The following is a 14,928-nucleotide window of genomic DNA, read 5'->3' on the forward strand; positions in this document are numbered from 1 at the left end:
TCTTTCTTTTCAACCGGTTCCTGTTTGCTTATTTAGATTTCTAAATGAGCCTTCCCATCCAGAAGTTTGAAGCTACTTAGCTTTGCTCTGGCCCAAGACATTCTATTTAACTTTAAAGCTCGGCATCTGAGTTTGCTTTTTTCCTCTACCCTCACATCCTTTTTTCCTCATGTGTCATGTCTTTTAAGTTGTAAGCTTGTGGGATGGGCTCTGTCCCCAGAAACGTAAACAGGAGAGAGGCTAGAGGCCTTCCTGTTAGGAATAAGGAGATCTGAGGTACCAAGTAAACAAACAAATTTGTTTATGTATGCCCACTACAGCAGCGAGAATCCTATATGAACAAAGATGGAGAGAGGAGATAGTCCCTACCAAGGAGTGGCAGATGAAATTAACGGAATATGCGAAATTAGCAAGCTTAACCGGCAAAATTAGAGACCAAGGTTTTAAAGAGGAATGGAAGCCATTTGTACACTACTTAGAAAACCATTGTAAAATTGTTAGAACTTTAATCGGTTCGGAGTAAGTTCAGCAGTTATAGTTTATAAGGAGAATAATTTGAATGTTTAAATAGTTAGAAAAAATAGAATATGCAGCAGGAATGGGGAAATTTAGGAAGCCATGGAAGGATAGACAGGAAGTCGATGGAATAGAATTATGGATTGATGTAATGCAGTGCTTTTTTATGGGGGGGGGGACGCAGGGGTACACATAGCCCTAAACATTTTTGTGTATCTTTGTACTTTTGTCCATTTACTGTATTTATTTCCCCTGATTTGAACTATAAAATGGTGGTTTTCTTGAGTCAAAATGAGAGTACCCCTAAACATTTTTAAAGAAAAAAAGGACTGATGTAATGTATCTATTTCTTTTCTCTTTTTTCCTTCCTTTTCTTTCACTTATTCTTCAGTTCTGTATTTTGTACTTTTATAAATTCAAAAATAAAAATTAAATAATGAACAAAAAACTTGAACAGGAAAGGCTTTCTAGACTCAATACTGTGTGTTCCTCCCCACTTAACTATGGGGTGTGGGGTTCCAGGGTGTCCTGAAAAATGACTTGTAGGAGAGAAAAAAGGACACCTCCCTCAAAAGTAAGTGTATCAGAAACCCAGAACCTTCGCCTATGGAGATCTCACCCCTTTGATCATTTTCAAGTGCAATTTCTTCAACAGATGCACGTCACATTTCATGTTGTTTCTCTGCACCCAAGTACAGTGGTACCTCAGAAGCTGAACGGAATCCGTTCCTGAAGTCTGTTCAACTTCCAAAACGTTCGGAAACCAAGGCACGGCTTCTGATTGGCTGCAGGAAGGTCCTGCAGCCAATCGGAAGCCGCGTCGGAGGTTCGGGTTCCAAAGGACATTCGCAAACCGGAAACCTCACTTCCGGGTTTGTGGCGTCCGGGAGCCAAAACGTTCGACTCGCAAGGCATTCGCCAACCAAGGTACAACTGTAGTGTTAGACAGAGATGGGGGAAGAAATAATGCATTTCTGGAACAGAACATTTCAGATATTTTGACCTGACGGGTCTCATACTCACCAGTCTGCCTTGTCCCTGGGATAGCCGGTCCCTCCCAAACCGCAGTAGCACCCGTAGCGCATGTAGGCAAACGGGGAGCGCTGTGTGGTGCACAAGATCGCCCCGGCGAGCTGGATGAGTCCCCGGCGGGTCCGCGGCGCAGCATGTCCCAATGGGCTTCCTGTAGCTAGGGAAAGGAAAGCAGATAGGTTAGGATCTGTAGATCCCTTTCTACGCAAGCAGAACTTGTCAGCGGGCTGCCTCTTGTGGCCAGGTGTGGCGTTTGCCCTCCTAGGTGTGTGACATCATACTGGGTTCATAAGGAAAGGGTTAACTAATTGTAAAATGACTAACCCAAGGGGAGGAATTTGAGTTAGAGTTAGGGGGGTTGAGAAGTTAGTCTGGAGTTAGAGACAGAGAGAGGATAAGTCTGTGGGTTGGGCTAGTCTGATGTGGGAGAGTGAGTGACTGTTAAGAGGTGTCAGTCAAACAGTTGATATAATCAGTCAGAAGGTATTAGGAAGGTAAGGTAAAGGTAAAGGGACCCCTGACCATTAGGTCCAGTCGTGGCCGACTCTGGGGTTGCGGCGCTCATCTCGCTTTATTGGCCGAGGGAGCCAGCGTACAGCTTCTGGGTCATGTGGCTAGCATGACTAAGCCGCTTCTGGCGAACCAGAGCAGCGCACGGAAACGCCGTTTACCTTCCCGCCAGAGCAGTACCTATTTATCTACTTGCACTTTGACGTGCTTTCAGACTGCTAGGTTGGCAGGAGCAGGGACCGAAGAACGGGAGCTCACCCCGTCATGGGGATTCGAACCGCCGACCTTCTGATCGGCAAGTCCTAGGCTCTGTGGTTTAACCCACAGTGCCACCCGTGTCCGTATAGGCCGATAAAGAAACTACAGTTAAGAAACTGACAGGAAATTTTATCTGAAAAACCATAAACTTGTTAATGCTTATAAAATAAACTTGTTTATTTGGTTCAATTTTAACAACTGTCTGGACTCAGTGTTTTATCCAAGAGTAACGAGTTGATGGCAGCGGGGAAGCGAGCACAGTGATGGTACAGCGATCAATAGACCGTTAAACGTCCGGGGACCCTGTGTGATCGCCATACCAGGGGACCACTGGCGGACAAAGGTGGGGGCAGAGTGAGTAGCCCACACAAGGTGTCATGGGGGGGGGTTGACATTGCGGCTGCCACCCCCCGGGATGCTCAGCACTTGCCGCACACCCCAGGATGCTCGCCGCGCACGCCCCAGGACGCATGCCGCTTGCCGCACAGCCCCCCAATGCGTGTAACACCACCTGTGGGCGGTGTGCCACGCCCCCTGGGACACACGCCAGCCACGCCCCTGGATGTTCACCGCTCCAGGTGATGGAGCAGGTAGTGGGGGTGGTACAAAGAGGAGTATTCAGAGGGAGAAGAAGGAGCAGGCTGAGAAGAGGAGGTGTGGGAAGCTGGAGAGGCCACAGGGTTTAGTGAGCAGGGAGAGTCTGTGCCAGAAAACAGTCCAGACTCGGATGCAGAAGCGGAGGCTGGAGAGGAGGGGAGGCCAGGAGACAGAGATGAGCCAGGCTGCTGATGAAGCCAGGCAATCTCCCTGTCCTGCTGCAAGAAGCTGCCCTGGTCTCCCAGAACATGCAGAGAAATGAAGAGGGCAGAGCAATGAGAGACAAGGCAATGGAGCCTCAGATCACTGGGGAAGGAAGAAGACTAGGGGAGCTGGGGGAAGGTGGGAACCTTCAGTTTTCACAGCGGCCTCACTGGGGCAAGACCTCCTGGAAAGAATTGCCATGACCACTAGGCCTGAGCTATGGTTTGTTTCCTTTGATAAAGAGTTAACTTTGCTGGTCTTGGGCGATTTTTTGTTTCAGTGCTGACCTAAGCCTGATTGCAGTCCTGACATCACAATCACCTCTCCAAAGCTGCACCCACTGCCAGATGTCACACGTGTTGGCACACACGGTTTGTCGACAAAGCATAAAAGATGCCGAAGGGCACAGACAGAGGGGGCTGCCTTTTGCAGAGGGAGAACACCCGTCCGTCGAGCTGACTGGCAGAGGCTCTCCAGGGGTCAGGCAGGGGACAATGCCAGCCCTATTCGGAGATCCCAGATCTTGAACCTGGGATCTTCTGCACGCAAAACATATCCTCCCCCAAGGAGCCATAGACTGTCCACAGGCTATAAGTGCTTTGTCACTGGGAAAGAGAGAGAGAATGACTATTCCCCTTGGCTGGGGCAAACGTAGAGGTGGCCCCTTTTGTGATGCCAAAAAGGATGTTGTGGGTCTGCACAAAATGCACATATTTTAAGTGTTATGTTCAGAGGCACATTTAGAAATAATTACTATGATTTAAAGAGAAGAGTACCTCCCTAAAGGGATGCGGATGGCGCTGTGGGTTAAACCACAGAGCCTAGGACTTGCCGATCAGAAGGTTAAACCACAGAGCCTAGGACTTGCCAATCAGAAGGTCGGCGGTGTGAATCCCTGCGACGGGGTGAGCTCCCATTGCTCGGTCTATGCTCCTGCCAACCTAGCAGTTCGAAAGCACATCAAAGTGCAAGTAGATAAATAGGTACCCCTCTGGCGGGAAGGTAAGCAGTGTTTCCGTGTGCCGCTCTGGTTCGCCAGAAGGGGCTTAGTCATGCTGGCCACATGACCTGGAAGCTGTACGCCGGCTCCCTCGGCCAATAAAGCGAGATGAGTGCCGCAACCCCAGAGTTGTCTGCGACTGGCCCTAATGGTCAGGGGTCCCTTTACCGCCCTAAAGTCAGGGGGAGGCAAGCGCTCTGTGACCTGTGTGGGGGACTGCTCAGCCTAGAATTTGAGACTTCACCCTGTCTAGATGGAAGCTGGAACTTGTGGCCTCGTAGGAGAAAGTGGAGGCTCCGTCCAGCCACTCTGCTTTCGGCAGGGCGTGAGAACCTAACCTGAGGAATGCACCTTTTATTTGCTTACTGTGGGGAATGTCTACTTTCTGAAACCTCACTTACTCAAAAGGAGGTATGTGTGCTGGCTGCAAGCAGCTGGAAAAACCTCAAAAGTTGTGTGAGTCAGCACAGCTCTCCAGAGCTAAAATAACGAGTGGAAGGGCCCCCGATTCTGAACTCTCGCTCATTCCCACTTACTGCCTTGAGGGACAACTTCAAGAAAAGGCCAAGGAGTAAACCCTATACAAATCCAGAGTGGATTTCTCTCTAAGGCAGTTGGCTGGCGCCTTGTATGCCTAATTCCAGCAATTCCTGCAGCCAAACATCTTGCTCTGCTTTCCTTCGGATCACCTCAGCGAGGCGGAGAGGGGGGTCTTGCCATCTGGGCAGCCCAGGTCCTCCATGCACACTCCCATCAGCCCCCAGAAAGCATGGCCAAGGACCAGGGATGATAGGAGACAACAACAACAACAACAACAACAACAACAACAACAACAACAACAACAACAACAACAACAACAACAACAACTTATTATTTATACCCTCCCCATCTGGCAGGATTTCCCCAGCCACTCTAAGCGGCTCCCAACATCATCATCATAGCGATAAAACTTCAAGCATTAAAAACTTCCCTAAACAGGGCTGCCTTCAGATGTCTTCTGAAAGCCAGATAGTTGAGATGACCGGCAGAATCCGAGACCAGGGAGAAGAGTCGGTGAAAGAAGACTGGAAGAAATTTAAAGACTACTTAAAGAAATATTGTAAAATTAATGAATGTTAGAAAGATGTTGGATAGAAATTAAGCGGTTTCCAGCTGTAATGCTTTAGGAGATATGAAAAAAAAAGGATTATAAATGGGTAAAAATTTTATGGTAAGGATTTGCTGAGCTAACAAACTGAACTGGAATACAAAGAAGGGAAGTATGAGGAGGTTGGAGGAAATAAGGGTATGGAAGTTATGTTATTGAAAATTAATGTGTGTTTTTAACTGCTTATTATTTTGCATGTTTATTTTTCATTTTTTCTTATATTTAAAAATTTTTCTCAATAAATATCTTTAAAAAAAAAAAATGAAAGCCAGATAGTTGTTTATTTCCTTGACATCTGATGGGAGGCCGTTCCACAGGGCAGATGCCACTATCGTCTCTAGCCATATGTCAAGCTGTCTGAAGCTGAAAGGACTTCTAATGACAGCCGGAAGGATACGGGTTGCCAAACTCTGGTTTATCGTGTTGGACATTTTGGTTCAAATCTCCACTCAGCCACAGAGTTTCATGGGTGGCCTGATCTACTTCACAAGGTTGTTTGCAAGGATACTAATAATAATTTTTTTATTTATACCCTGCCCATCTGGCTGGGTTTCCCCAGTCGCTCTGGGCGGCTCCCAACACAATATTAAAAACACGATAAAACATCAAACATTAAAATCTTCCCTAAACAGGGCTGCCTTCAGATGTCTTCTAAAAGTCAGATAGTTCTTTATTTCCTTGACATCTGATGGGAGGGCATTCCACAAGGCGGGCACCACCACCGAGAAGGCCCTCTGCCTGGTTCCCTGTAGCTTCACTTCTCAAAGGGAAGGAACTGCCAGAAGGCCCTCAGCGCTGGACCTCAGTGTCCGGGCTGAACGATGGGGGTGGAGATGCTCCTTCAGGTCTACTGGTCCGAGGCCGCAGTTCAGCAACACCTGGAGGGCCAAAGGTTCCCCATCCCTGCTTGAAATGCATAACGTGTGGGTGGCCTTACTTAATTTCCGCCCCACCCTTCCTCCCCAAGGAGCCCAGGGTGGCATAAGCAAGAAAGCAAACCAGCAAATAACATGCAAAAACTTTTATAAACATCCACCTAGGGCACACGTTTCATTTCAAGTTTACCGGGAAAAGCATCTTTGGGCCGTCCGGTGCCAAAGGGATTGTTTGGACTCAGTCTGACCCTTATGTTTCCCTCCCCTTATGGTTTTGATCTATGGGCTACTTTTAAAACGAGGCTGCATTTTAAATTGCATTTTAAACTGTATTTTAAATTGGTTTGTTTTTTCCTATTATGTTTTTACTGTAATTTTACTGGTGTTAGCCGCCCTGAGCCTGGCTCTGGCCAGGGAAAGCGGGGTATAAATAATAATAATAATAATAATAATAATAATAATAATAATAATAATAATTATTATTATTATTATTATTATTATTATTATTATTATTATTTTCATCATCATCATCTCTAGTGCCACCTACTGTTGGACTCCCTGAATTCCACCCCACCACCCCCAGTCCCAATGGTCACAAGTCACCACACTGCTAGGTATTTGTCATGTGGCACAGGGAGGATGACATTGCGCTTCACAGAAAGAGAGTCCAAAAACTACTGGGTGCATGTAGGACCAGTGGCATAGCGTGGGTTGTCAGCACCCGGGGCAAGGCAAGTAATTTGTGCCCCCTAACCCGTGGATTTGAGCCTCCTAACCCGTGGATTTGCACCCCCTAACCCTAACCCCCAGATGTTGCGCCCAGTGCGGCCGGCCCCCCCTGCACCCCCCACGCTACGCCACTGTGTAGGACCTCTTGAAAGCTCCTCAGGGAAGGCAGCATGGGGTAGTGGTTAGATTGTCAGGCTAGGTCCTGGGAGGCCGGGATTCAGGTCCCCACTCAGCCATGAAGTTCACTGTCTCTCAGCTGGACCTACCTCACAGGGCTGTTGTGAGGGCAAAATAACCTGCCTCAAATAAAATGGAGGGGGGGGAGGAATAACTGTGTGTTATAAATATAATTAATAAATAAATAAGCAAGCAAGCTTTTGGGAGCCCAGTCAGTCAGATTGCCATTGGGCCAGGCACCTAGAGAATTCGCACCCTCTGTCAGGAGTCTTGGGAGACCCTGGTTCCATTTCTGGCTGATGAATTGCTTCATTTCCTTCTCGCTTTTCCTATCTGCATTTGTTTGCTAGGCATAGACTGTTGGGTCAACAAAAGAGGCGAAGCACCACCCTGTGTACACTGCTGGCGAAGGCAACAGGGTGAAAGGCAAACGGGGAAAGAGCAACGCTCTCCGTCAAGATCCTGGCTCCCGTCTTTCCATGACGACATCAAAGCTGGTTTGCGAAGCAGCCGGATCCCGGACCGTCTGCCACAAACGACACTCTAACCCACAGGGTAGCTAGACCACCTTGCCAGCCCAGCTGCCGGGCGACAGATCAGAGGGGCAGACCGGGCAAGAGGTGTTGTAGTTTAGCACCTGCCTTGCATGCAGAAGGGCCCGGATCCCATCACCGACAGCATCCCTGTACCCCATGTCCACCCGCAAACTGTCCATTTATTTCATCCCTCCTCCTCCCTTTTCCTTTTACAGCCATTCCCTTTTTTAAACAGCTTCTTCCTCTGATCTGCTTCTTTCCCAGTACGTTTCTGAGCACAATTCAAAGTGTTGGCGCTGACCTTTAAAGCCCTAAACGGCCTCGGTCCAGTATATCTGAAGGAGCGTCTTCTCCCCCATCGTTCTGCCCGGACACTGAGGTCCAGCTCCAAGGGCCTTCTGGCAGTTCCCTCACTGCGAGAAGCCAAGTTACAGGGAACCAGGCAGAGGGCCTTCTCGGTAGTGGCACCCACCCTGTGGAACGCCCACCCATCAGATGTCAAGGAAATAAACAACTCTCTGACTTTTAGAAGACATCTGAAGGCAGCCCTGTTTAGGGAAGCTTTTAATGTTTGATGTATTACAGTATTTTAATATTTTTTTGGAAGCCGCCCAGAGTGGCTGGGGAATAAATAAATTATTATTATTATTATTATTATTATTATTATTATTATTATTATTATTCCCAATTTATTATCATTAGCCTTGGAGTCATAGCCGCTGCCAGCATCCGGCCGGCCAAAATGCTCCTGTACGACTAAGGGGGTGGTTGCAGTGTGGTGGATCCCAGCTGGTCTCATCCAGAAAGGTGATTCTGCTGTCCTTAGCGCTGCTGCATTGCTAAGGCCAGGCTGCAAGAGGCAAACAGACCCCATCTGTCCCAACTAGGATACTTTGGGGTCCGACTGATTTCAGCGAGAGAGATGCTCAGTGCCATTTCCAGGCAAGTCTGTTCAAAGGCTGCTGCTTTCAATTGAATTTCCCTCCCAAGGGCTGAAGCCTTCATCGTGGGCTGTAATGGAGGGTGGGATCTAACAGGGTTTAACTAGCAAGGGCAGGATTGCACCAGCTGTCATGGGTGCTCCCCAGCCAAAGGAATGCACATGGCTGTTAGTTAACTCTTCATTGCCAAAGTTGGCACAGTCATGTCTACAGCTCCAAATATAAGGGACGCGGGAGACGCTGTGGTCTAAACCGCCGAGCCTCTTGGGCAGGGATTAGCAAACTTTTTCAGCAGGGGGGCTGGTCCACTGTCCCTCAGACCTTGTGGGGGTCCGGACTATATTTTGAAAAAAAATATAAATGAATTCCTATGCCCCACAAATAACCCAGAGATGCATTTTAAATAAAAGCACACATTCTACTCGTGTAAAAGCACCAGGCAGGCCCCACAAATAACCCAGAGATGCATTTTAAATAAAAGCACACATTCTACTCGTGTAAAAACATGCTGATTCCTGGACCATCCACGGGCCGGATTTAGAAGGCAATTGGGCCGGATCATGGCCCCGGGCCTTAGTTTGCCTACCCATGCTCTTGGGCTTGCCGATCGGAAGGTTGGCGGTTTGAATCCCTGCAACAGGGTGAGCTCCCGTTGCTCGGTCCCTGCTCCTGCCAACCTAGCAGTTCGAGAGCATGCCAGTGCAAGTAGATAAATAGGCACCACTCTGGCGGGAAGGTAAACAGTGTTCCTGTGCACTCTGGTTTCCGTCACAGGGTTCCATTGAGCCAGAAGCGGTTGAGTCATGCTGGCCACATGACCCGGAAAGCGGGCTGCACGCACACAGCTGGAGACTGCGCCTGCATGGAAGTTGCCTCTGCTCATCTCCTCCTGTGCTCCAGCTCTGAAGCTCCCCCTGCCTCTGCCTCTTGCCTCCTGGCTAGTGCAGGCCCCCACAAATTACTCTCCTTCCCCCCGGTGCACACTCATCAGATGGGCATGGGATATAAATAAAATCATCCCCATCATCATCTGTGTCCTGCCAGTCCCTGACATTGCCCTTTGGTAGTGGCAGAATCAGGAACAGGGAATCTGCCTTATGTTGAGTTAGTTGGGCTGTTGGTCCATCTAACTCAGCACTGTCAACACTGGCCAGCAGCAGCTCTCTCGTATTTCAGGCAGGGATCCTTTCTCAGCCGAACCTGGAGATGCCACTGGGAGTTGGACCTTGCAAGTCAAATTCACTACCACTGAACTGCGGACACATCCTTACACGCAGAGGCAGCCTTACCTAGAATCAATGTTGGCCCACCTAGTCCAGTACTGTCGACTCTGACTGGCAGCAGCTCTCCAGGGCCTTAGTTTTTTCCATGACTTGCTACTCATCCTTTTAACCAGAGATGCTGGGGATTGAGCGAAGGGCCCCACTGATATCCGCTGCTTTCCCCAAGTCAAAGTACTTGCCCCTTTAGCTCCAGCAGTGCCAGCTCTGGCAGGCAGCAGCTCACCTGGGCTCAGTAAGAGGTTTTTCCTCCACTACCTGCTACCTGAGTATGGTGCAGTGGTTCAGAGTGGTGGACTCGTAATCTGGGGAACCGGGTTCACTTCCCCGCTCCTCCACATGCAGCTGCTGGGTGACCTTGGGCCAGTCACACTTCTCTGAAGTCTCTCAGCCCCACTCACCTCACAGAGTGTTTGTTGTGGGGGAGGAAGGGAAAGGAGAATGTTAGCTGCTTTGAGACTCCTTAAGGGGAGTGATAAAGTGGGATATCAAATCTAAACTCTTCTTCTTCTTCTTCTTTACACAACAAACAACACAAGCAACACAAAGACCAGAATACTAGACAGCACTGTAGTTCTTATTACATGATTTAGTACAACAAAAACAAAATGTGTACACTTGTAAATTCTCTAATATATCTCAAAACAAATGAACACACGTCTGTCAATCCATAGAAGTATAATGATTCTATGGTTGAAACAAAGTAATAGATGCCATCCTGTGGGCTAAGCGGTAAAACTCTTTAGGCGTTCATGGTGCCGAAGTAGTAGGTGAATTATCCCGGATAATCTGACTTTTTCGCTGGAATCTTCTTCAGCACAACACAGAGATTAGAAAAAATGCACAAGGAGCAGTGGTCATAAGGATATGTAACGACTAAAAAGTTTTACCGCTTAGCCCACAGGGTAGCATCTATTACTTTGTTTCAACCATAGACTCATTATACAGTGGTACCTCAGGTTACATACGCTTCAGGTTACAGACTCCGCTAACCCAGAAATAGTACCTCAGGTTAAGAACTTTGCTTCAGGATGAGAACAGAAATCATGCTCTGGCGGCGCAGCAGCAGCAGGAGGCCCCATTAGCTAAAGTGGTGCTTCAGGTTAAGAACAGTTTCAAGGTTAAGTATAATAATAATAATAATAATATCTTTATTGTCATTGCCCCCTTCAGGGACAACGAAATTAGTATGGACCTCTGGAACAAATTAAGTACTTAACCTGAGGTACCACTGTACTTCTACGGACATTCAAAGATTGACATGTGTTCATTTGTTTTCAGATATATTAGAGAATTTACAAGTGTACACATTTTGTTTTTGTTGTACTAAATCATGTAATAAGAACTACAGTGCTGTCTAGTATACTGGTCTTTGTGTTGCTTGTGTTGTTGTGTTAAGTTTGCAACACAGGGGTTTGTTGTTCTGTATACCTGAGGTGCTTTAAGCTGGAGATCCTGGGGGATTGGACCTGGGACTTTCTGGGGTTTTAACCCTAAGCTACGGACTTTTCCCTGCCCCATAAATTGAGCTGCCTGGTCCCGCTGACTCCCCTGACTGGCAGCATCTCTCCAAAAAGGACTCCCCCAGCCCTACTTGGATATGCCAAGGATTGAACCCAAGAACATCTCAAAGCAAGTGCTCTACCAATAACATTATGGGCATAGCCAGGGGGGCAGCTGCACCCCTCAATCAAGTAAATCATCATCATCATCATCATCATCGTCATCATCATCATCATCTAATTAAAAATAGAAATAATCAGAATATTTGAAAATGACATAGCAGGCCTAGTAAAATAGGCGGAAATCTTTTACCCTACCATGAAAAGGGCTCTGCCCCTCTCTCTTGCTCAGCAATGCACCCCTTGTACCTAGAGCCCTCATTTGTTCCCTTTCAGAGAGTAAACACCTGCCTAAGGTCCAGGATGACAGGGGATCGTCTCCATGGGCTATGCTTACTGAGTGTGCACAGAAAAAGTGCCTTGGGGAAAAGGAGGAATTTGAGAAGGAAGTGCTGGAAAGGTTTTCCGCAACCCCAGAAAACTTGTTTTAGTTTGGATTATTTTTAAGAAACCGAGATTTAAAGAAGTTGTGTCCTTCGTAATTTTGCAAAATATTACCGCATGAAAGGTACTCCCCAATGTTTATTTATTATTATTATTATTATTATTATTATTATTATTATTAAACTTCCTAGTTTCCAAATGACTGAAGATTTTGACATATATATTTTTTCCTGAGCCCTTGGGGGTCAAGAGAAAGTAATTTGAAACAAAAGCTGTGGTGGAGATAGTTTGACAAGGACAGTTTGAGAAGGAAGTGCTGAAAAGGTGTTCAGCAAACCCAAGAAAACTTGTTTCAGTTTGGATTTTTTTAAGAAAACGAGATTTAAAGAAGGAGTGTCCTTTGTCATTTTGCAAAATATAACCGCATGAAAGGTACTCCCCATGTTTTTTATTATTATAATTTAACTTCCTAGTTTCCAAATGACTGAAGATTTTGACAGATATTTTTTCCCCCGAGCCCTTGGGGGTCATGAGAAAGTAATTTGAAACAACAACTGTGGAGGAGACATTTCATTCCAAATCTGCTGGGCGGAGCCAGACAGAGGATGGTGACAGGTGAGAGTCAAGATCCCAGGTCTTAGCTCTGAATTAAATGGAGAGAGTGGGAGCTGCCTTCTAGCAGATAAGGGCTTCGGTGCGTCAAGCTCCGTCTTACGCACACCGAAAGGCAGCTGCTCTCCGGGGCTCCAGACCGGGTGGGGGGCTCCCTATACCCAAGATTGCACCAAGGACCTATTCCGACCGAGAGCCGGGCTGCATCGCCCTGGGAGCCGACGGGGCGCCCGAGAGCGCCTCTGCAAAGCCTGGAGGCTTTGGTTGCGCGCCTTCAGCCAAGGCGCTCAACGCATCTGCCGGCGCCCGAGGTGGGCATGTGCCCAGGGGGCACCGGAGCCCGTCGGTTTTCCTGCCCACTCACCCGTCCGCAGCAGGAGCAGCAGGCACAGCAGCAGCAGCGCCGGGCGTCGCCCCGCCGGGCCCATCAAGCAGCGATCTCGGGGAAGGCGTCGAGGCAGGTGGCTGGCGCGCTCCGCCGTGCGTCCCGTCGAGGCGCTGCTGCAGCTCCTGCTGGCCGGGAGCGACGTGGCTGGCACTGCCGCCTCCTCCCGCCGCCGGCTCGGCCTGGACCCATATCCTCTCCCTGCCCGCCCACAGCCAGCCCTGCACGTGTCCGACGGGGCGGCCCGCGAGGCGGAGCCGGAGGGCGGCGGGAATGTCCCAAGTTGCTGGGCATTGTTATTCAAATGGGGTGTGTGCACAGCATCATGTAATCGATTACGCGAGCGGGGCTTACCTGCTCCCGCCCCCCAAATATTTTATTCAAGTTGGCACCCCGTCCAAGACACAGGACCATCCAACCTCTGCTTAAAAACCTCCATGGAGAACCCACCATCTTCTGAGGGAGACCCTCACCCTTCTACTGCTGAACAGCTTGTTGTCAGAAAGTTCTTCCTGATGTTTATATGGATTCTCCTTTCTTACAACTTGAAGCCATTGTTTCCAGTCCTACCCTCCAGAGCAGGATAAAGCAAACTTGCTCCCTCTTCCACGTGACAGCCCTTGAGATATTTGAAGATGGCTATTATGGGAGGGACACGAGTGGCGCTGTGGGTTAAACCACAGAGCCTAGGACTTGCCGATCAGAAGGTCGGCTGTCCGAATCCCTGTGACGGGGTGAGCTCCCATTGCTCGGTCCCTGCTCCTGCCAACCTAGCAGTTCGAGAGCACGTCAAAGTGCAAGTAGATAAATAGGTACCACTCTGGCGGGAAGGTAAACGGCGTTTCCGTGTGCTGCTCTGGTTCGCCAGAAGCGTCTTAGTCATGCTGGCCACATGACCCGGAAGCTGTACGCCGGCTCCCTCGGCCAGTAAAGCGAGATGAGCGCCGCAACCCCAGAGTCGGTCACGACTGGACCTAATGGTCAGGGGTCCTATCATCTCTCCTCTCTGTCTCCTCTTTCCCAGGCTAAACATACCCAGCTCCTTCAACCATTCCTCATACGGCTTGGTTTCCTCTGCGTCAGTTCCAGCTTGCATAGGCGCCGACTCCATGGGGCTTGAGGGGGCCCGAGCCCCCTCAAAAATTCGTTTGGAGGGGCTCCGCCCCCCAATAATCTCGGGCGCCCCTCCAGCAGAACGCCATCGCCGCCCCGCCCCCAGCCCAAAATGCACAGGGTCGGGCTGCATGCCTCCTGCCCTCCCTCCCGAGCAAAAGCTCCACCCAATTTCCTTCGGAGCTGATTAATAGGCGCAGCACGCTCTCCCCTATTCGCTCACGAGGAGGCGGCGCCACTTTATTTGCATATTCATGAGCTTATTTATTATTCATGAGCTTTCCCGGGCCCCCCCAATATTTTTTATAAGTCCGCGTCCCTGCCAGCTTGTCAACACCTTTCTTAAACTGTGGTTCCCAGAGAAGTGGACACAGTATTCAAGGTGTGGTCCGACCAAGCCAGAATAGAGCGGTCCTTTTGTTCTCATTTCATCAAGCCATTCTACTGGTTGTACTTTAGCAAGACATTTGGACGCGTCCCATGATTTTGGCAAGTGAAACCGTAGGAGGCACATGCAACAGGCAGGGCTCCTAGTCTGGATGGCTGAGTGTAGACAACCTCCAGGGTCAAAGACCTCAGAACTCAGTGGGTTTTGTTAGTTTATTTCACTCCCCCCCCCAACAAAAATCTAAAGGTGCAGCTTCCCACTGCCCAATTCTCCATCTTGCCCTCCAGATGTTGTCAGACTCCAGGTAAGACTGATGCTTGCAGTCCAGGAACACCTGGAGTGCCACAGAATCCCTCCCTCCTGGTGTAGGACAACTATGCCTCTCCTTCTTATTGTTTATCCCTCATTTACGATGATGTGTAAATGACTTTCAGGTTTGGTGGGTGTGCGTCAGTAAATGAGGGGAATTAAGACTAAGAGAGCTGAGTGGGGGGTGCTCCTGTAATCTCACTGTACAGTGGTACCTCGGGTTAAGTACTTAACCTGAAACTGTTCTTAACCTGAAGCACCACTTTAGCTAATGGGGTCTCCTGCTGCCACTGCGCGATTTCTGTTCTCATCC

At 48.8% G+C, this 14,928-nt stretch overlaps 1 protein-coding gene across 1 annotated transcript in view; it reads right to left on the minus strand.

The window, feature by feature from the left end:
- PLA2G10 (phospholipase A2 group X) overlaps window positions 1–12,965 on the minus strand; it is a 19,038-nt gene extending 6,073 nt beyond the window's left edge. The window contains exons 1-2 of the mRNA XM_081169785.1: window positions 12,785–12,965; window positions 1,540–1,705 (exon numbers count right to left, since the gene is read on the minus strand). Coding sequence (XP_081025911.1) covers window positions 1,540–1,705; window positions 12,785–12,848 — 230 coding nt within the window. The 5' untranslated portion in view covers window positions 12,849–12,965. The remainder of the gene's footprint in view (window positions 1–1,539; window positions 1,706–12,784) is intronic.
- Between the last annotated feature and the right edge of the window lie 1,963 nt (window positions 12,966–14,928).

The sequence above is a fragment of the Podarcis bocagei genome (assembly GCF_964188305.1).
Source record: "Podarcis bocagei genome assembly, chromosome: 14".
In the NCBI taxonomy this organism is placed as follows: domain Eukaryota; kingdom Metazoa; phylum Chordata; class Lepidosauria; order Squamata; family Lacertidae; genus Podarcis; species Podarcis bocagei.